At 64.8% G+C, this 4,964-nt stretch overlaps 1 protein-coding gene across 3 annotated transcripts in view; it reads left to right on the top strand.

Moving 5' to 3' along the window:
• The window catches only part of BAIAP3 (BAI1-associated protein 3), a 22,293-nt gene that overhangs the window by 12,868 nt on the left and 4,461 nt on the right, over nucleotides 1-4,964 (top strand). For all 3 annotated transcript variants that reach the window (XM_011957485.1, XM_011957487.1, XM_011957486.1), the window contains 17 exons: nucleotides 457-516; nucleotides 664-730; nucleotides 828-1,023; nucleotides 1,356-1,400; nucleotides 1,520-1,597; nucleotides 1,713-1,815; nucleotides 2,068-2,175; nucleotides 2,260-2,355; nucleotides 2,454-2,557; nucleotides 2,965-3,085; nucleotides 3,579-3,703; nucleotides 3,784-3,874; nucleotides 4,026-4,082; nucleotides 4,158-4,255; nucleotides 4,355-4,406; nucleotides 4,526-4,656; nucleotides 4,801-4,924. In XM_011957485.1, coding sequence (XP_011812875.1) covers nucleotides 457-516; nucleotides 664-730; nucleotides 828-1,023; nucleotides 1,356-1,400; nucleotides 1,520-1,597; nucleotides 1,713-1,815; nucleotides 2,068-2,175; nucleotides 2,260-2,355; nucleotides 2,454-2,557; nucleotides 2,965-3,085; nucleotides 3,579-3,703; nucleotides 3,784-3,874; nucleotides 4,026-4,082; nucleotides 4,158-4,255; nucleotides 4,355-4,406; nucleotides 4,526-4,656; nucleotides 4,801-4,924 — 1,656 coding nt within the window. The remainder of the gene's footprint in view (nucleotides 1-456; nucleotides 517-663; nucleotides 731-827; nucleotides 1,024-1,355; nucleotides 1,401-1,519; nucleotides 1,598-1,712; nucleotides 1,816-2,067; nucleotides 2,176-2,259; nucleotides 2,356-2,453; nucleotides 2,558-2,964; nucleotides 3,086-3,578; nucleotides 3,704-3,783; nucleotides 3,875-4,025; nucleotides 4,083-4,157; nucleotides 4,256-4,354; nucleotides 4,407-4,525; nucleotides 4,657-4,800; nucleotides 4,925-4,964) is intronic.

Raw genomic sequence — 4,964 nt, 5'->3', positions numbered from 1 at the left:
GCAGGTGCACACACACGCGCGCACACGGCTGCAGGTGCACAGACGCGCGCACACGGCTGCAGGTGCACACAGACGCGCGCACAGGCTGCAGGTGCACACAGACACGCACGCGCACAGGCTGCAGGTGCACACAGACACACACGCGCACAGGCTGCAGGTGCACCCCGAAGGACATACCTGGCTTCCACCTGAGTGTGCTCTGAACTCCCCCGTCCCCTTGTGGCCCCCGCTCCTGCGCATGCACTCGTGTGCCCCTCATCACGCCGACCATCTCCGGGCATGCCCGGGCCCCTTGGCACAAGCCCTCCGCCCCTCCTTCCCAGGCTTCCCCCAACCCTGCACCCGCGAGGACTGAAGTTGGGTGTCTGTGACTGGGGTTAAGCCCGAGGTCACAGCATGGTGGCAGCCTCGCTTCAGGGGTTGCCTAGGTCCTGCCAACCCACCCGCCCTCCACAGGTGTTTGGCACCAGCACTGAGGAGCACACCAAGGCCATTGAGCGAGTGAGGAAGGCCAAGGTGAGGCCGCCGCTGCCTGGGCAGACCCTGACCAGCATGTGCCTGTGTGGTGGGGGCACAGGGCAAGGCCCTGTCACCTCCATGCTAAGCAGGGTGTCTGGAGGGCAGCTCAGCCTCACCAGGCCTCCCACACCCCTCTGTCCACAGCCCCCCACGTATGCCCTGAAAGTCTCTGTCATGCGTGCCAAGAACCTTCTGGCCAAGGACCCCAATGGTGCGTGGGGACCCAGCAGACCTCGGCTGCACCCAGGCCTGGCAGCTGTGGAGGGCAGAGGGCGGGGGGCTGGGGCTGAGGCGGCTACCGTTCCCAGGCTTCAGTGACCCATACTGCATGCTGGGCATCCTGCCTGCCTCGGACGCCACGCGGGAGCCCCGTGTGCAGAAAGAGCAGCGCTTCGGCTTCCGCAAGGGCAGCAAGCGCAGTGGCCCCCTGCCCGCCAAGTGCATCCAGGTCACCGAGGTGAAGAGCAGCACCCTGAACCCCGTCTGGAAGGAGCACTTCCTCTTGTGAGGCCCTCGCCCATCTGGGTGTGGGATGGGGGCTCTGCTTGGGGTCCAGAGTTGGGCTGTGCCTGGAGGGTGGTGGCTCGCAGCAGCTCCCGGTCTCTGTGGGGCCCTGTGCCCACTTTCCAGAGGAGAAAACTGAGGCCCAGAGATGGGCGTTGTGCCACCAGAGCCACACAGCTGGCGACACGTGGCGGGATTGGGATTTGGACCTGAACAGCCTGTCTGGAGAGCCGGAACTTGTGGCCTGCTCCCTGCTGCTTCTGAACTCCCTGACCCGGGCCTGGGCAGAGCCTCGCCGGGGACCCTCATGGGCATCTCTGTTCTCCTTGTAGTGAGATTGAGGACGTGAGCACGGACCAGCTGCATCTGGACATCTGGTACAGGCCCCTGCGCCGTGCAGGGCGGGGGGAATGGGCACCTTTTGGGAGGGAGCAGGACGAACTCAGGGCTGGGCTGGGGGCTCCAGACAAGCCAGGTCCTCCCCTCTCCCCACCAGGGATCATGACGACGATGTGTCCCTGGTAGAAGCATGCAGGAAGCTGAACGAAGTCATCGGCCTGAAGGGCATGGGCAGGTATGACTGCTGGGACCTTTCTACCCCTCACCTGTGCCCTCAGCTTGGTCATGGGGACCAGCGGGCGGTGGCTCCCCAGAAGCCTCAGCGTGATGCCCACCACCGCGCTGGCCAGGTACTTCAAACAGATCGTCAAGTCAGCCCGTGCAAATGGGACAGCAGGACCCACTGAGGACCATACTGATGACTTCCTGGGGTGCCTCAACATACCTGTCCGGGTGAGTAGGTGTGGGGTGGGGCTGGTGACGCTTAGGGAAAGGCCTGGGGGGGTGTCCCAGTCTTCAAGGGGCAGGGCATTGCCTGGAGGAGCTCTTGCTCTTGGGCCTCTGCTGAGTGCTCACCGTTGCCTGTCACCCTCGTTCCCGGGAGAAGGGCAGCCCAGGCCATGTGGTCTCTCCAGGGTCTCACAGAGTCAGTGTGGAAGGAGAGGGGGAGGAGTCTGGTGGGCCTGACCGCCATGCTACCCCCAGGAGGTGCCTGTGGCTGGCGTCGACCGCTGGTTCAAGCTGGAGCCACGCTCCAGTGCCTCGCGTGTGGAGGGAGACTGCCACCTGGTTCTCAAGCTGATCACTACGCAGGTGGGGAAAGGGGGCGTCTCCGTCCTCCACCCCCGCTCTCGGGGCTGGGGCAGAGCTGGTGACCTGGGGAGCTCTGCGTTGCAGAGAGACACCGCCATGAGCCAGCGCGGGCGATCCGGCTTCCTGTCCCACCTGCTGCTGCTCAGCCATCTGCTGCGGTTCGAACACCCAGCAGAGGAGGTAGTGGGTGCTCCTGGGATTGGGACAGCCCGGCAGGGGGCCTGAGGAGGGGATGTGGGGCTGTCCCTCCTCCACCCACGCCAGACCTCCTCCCCCAGCCCAACTCCAGCAGCTGGCAAGGAGAGCTCAGCACACCAGCCGCCACCATCCTCTGCCTGCACGGAGCCCAGAGCAACCTGTCACCCTTGCAGCTGGCCGTGCTGTGAGTGGGTGGAGCTACGAGTGGGTGGGCGATGTGGGCGGGGCGTGGGTGGGTGGGGCATTGGGGACCATGCGGTGAGTGGATGTGGTGGTTGGGAGGGTGGGCCAGGGAAAGGGGCGGTGCTATGAGTAGGTGCGGCAGCGCTGATTGGGTGGGCAGGGAAGGAGGCGGTACTATGAGTAGGTGGGGCAGTGAGGGGCGGTGCTATGAGTAGGTGGGGCAGCGAGAGGGGCGGTGCTATGAGTGTGGGGCAGCGCTGATTGGAGGGCAGGGAAAGGGGCGGTGCTATGAGTAGGCACGGCAGTGCTGATTGGGTGGGGCCGAGAAAGGGGTAGTGCTGTAGGTGGTGCTGAGTGGGCGTGGCAGGGGCGGGGTCCATATCCCTTGACCATGGGCTGGGCCCGCAGGCACTGGCAGGTCAGCAGCCGCCACCATCAAACCTGCACGCTGGACTACAGCTACCTGCTGGGGCTGCTGGACGACATGCAGGCACACTGGGAGGAGGCGCCCTCACTGCCCCAGGAGCAGGTGGGTGCAGCCGGGGCCCTCTTGGCAGCCATACCTAAGGGAGTGCTGGGGACTGGGGCCGCTGAGTGCCGGTCGGCGAGGGGCAGAGTCCTGCCTGCGGGGGGGTCAAAGACAAACAGATAAACTGTATGACATGGGCGAGAGCTAGCGCTCTGCGGAAAGGAGACGGGAGACTCGTGGAAGTCACCTCGGGGGGCGGCCAGGACTTAGGACAGAATTAGGGAAAGCCGCCAAGGTGGCGCCCATTTGAGCGACAGGAGGGAGCGGCCCTTGCAGGACGGACGTGGGAACTGCAGGGGCACAGGCCCTGCGTGAGCTGCGTGGGTGGAAACCGAGGCTGGGACAGGCCGGCTGTGCCCGTAGAGGCTGCTTCTCAGGGCAGAGCTGGGCTGACCATGAGGGGGAAGGGGGTTGCGGGCCGAGAAAGGGAGGGTGTTTCTCCTCATCAGTGACCGGTCGGGGCTGCTAGCACTGAAGGGCCCTGTCCCCACAGGAGGAGAGCCTGGCTGATAGCTTTTCCGCCTTCTCTGAGTTCGGGCTGCAGCTGCTGCGCCAGCTGCGAGACTACTTCCCCGCCACCAACAGCACCGCTGTCTACCGCCTGGAGCTGCTGCTGAAGTGGGTGCAGCCCCGCCTGTCGGCGTGGGTGGGGGCGGCTGGCAGGGCAGGCCCCACATCAGCGTGCTGCCCCCACCCAGGTGTCTGGGCAAGCTGCAGTTCTTCCAGCCCTCCTTTGAGATCTGCCCCTTCGAGACGGAGCTGAACATGGACGTTGCTGCAGCCCTGAAGGCGTGTTCCGAAGCCCGTTGGTGGCCGGCCGCTAGGCCCTCCCCTCCCCTGCCCTGCCTTCCCATCCCCTGCGCCTCTGCACCACGGTCTCTTGCCCACCTCTCCCTCTTCCCTGCAACCCCCCATGCTGACTTGGTGGTGTCTGTTGCAGAGAGGCAACCGTGAGTGGTATGACAGGATCCTGAATGCCAGGAGTCCCCGAGAGCAGGTGCGGTTGTGGGGGACCCTGGCCATGAGGGGTGCGGGCAGCCAAGAGGTGGGTACAAGCTAGGCTTCCTTATAGCCAGGACCACAGCGCCTGCCTGGGCTGGTTGTGCTGGCCGACGCCATCTATGATGACCTTCAATCCTGCTACAGTGTCTATGCCAGCCTCTTCCACAGGTGGGCCTGGTCTCTCAGCGCTGTCCTGGGGCTGGGGTTGGTGCCAACAGAGCCTGCAGGGAGGGCACAGGTGGATGAAGTATGTCCCTTCCTCTGCAGCATCCTCAATGTGGACGTCTTCACCCTGACTTTCCGGCAGCTGGAGCGTCTGGTGAGCTGGGTCTCTGACCCCGGGTACCTGCCAGGCATGGGGAAGTGTCCAGAGGCCCTTGATTAGGAGGGGCCTGGGATTCCTTGCTGCAGATGGCCTGATTCTGCTGTCCTGGACAGGTGGCTGAGGAGGCATGGGTGCTGACAGAGGAGCTGAGCCCCAAGATGACGCTGGAGGTGGCCTCGGGGCTCTTTGAGCTCTACCTGACCCTGGCTGACCTCCAGCGCTTCTGGGATAGCATCCCTGGCCGGTGGGTGCCCCGTCCCTATCTCTTGCAGACTTTTGGATGAGGCCCCCGGACCTGTGAGGGGGGCTCTCCTAGGGCTATTAGTCTGGAACGTGCTGGTTAAGGCATCTGAGTTGGGGCCAAGCCCTGACCGGCCTCCCGCCACAGGGACAGCCGCTCTCTGGCCCTGGCTGGCATCCACACCCCATTCCTTCCTGCCGTGAAGCTCTGGCTCCAAGTGCTGCGGGACCAGGCCAAGTGGAGGCTTCAGGGAGCCGTGAACGTGGATACAGTGAGAGCTGCCCTGGCCTGAGGACACTGGGGCTGGTCCA

Source organism: Colobus angolensis, unplaced genomic scaffold (assembly GCF_000951035.1).
Source record: "Colobus angolensis palliatus isolate OR3802 unplaced genomic scaffold, Cang.pa_1.0 Scaffold443, whole genome shotgun sequence".
Taxonomy (NCBI): Eukaryota; Metazoa; Chordata; class Mammalia; order Primates; family Cercopithecidae; genus Colobus; species Colobus angolensis.
Note: the sequence above shows the minus strand (reverse complement) of the source record. Positions and strands in the feature narration are given on the sequence as shown.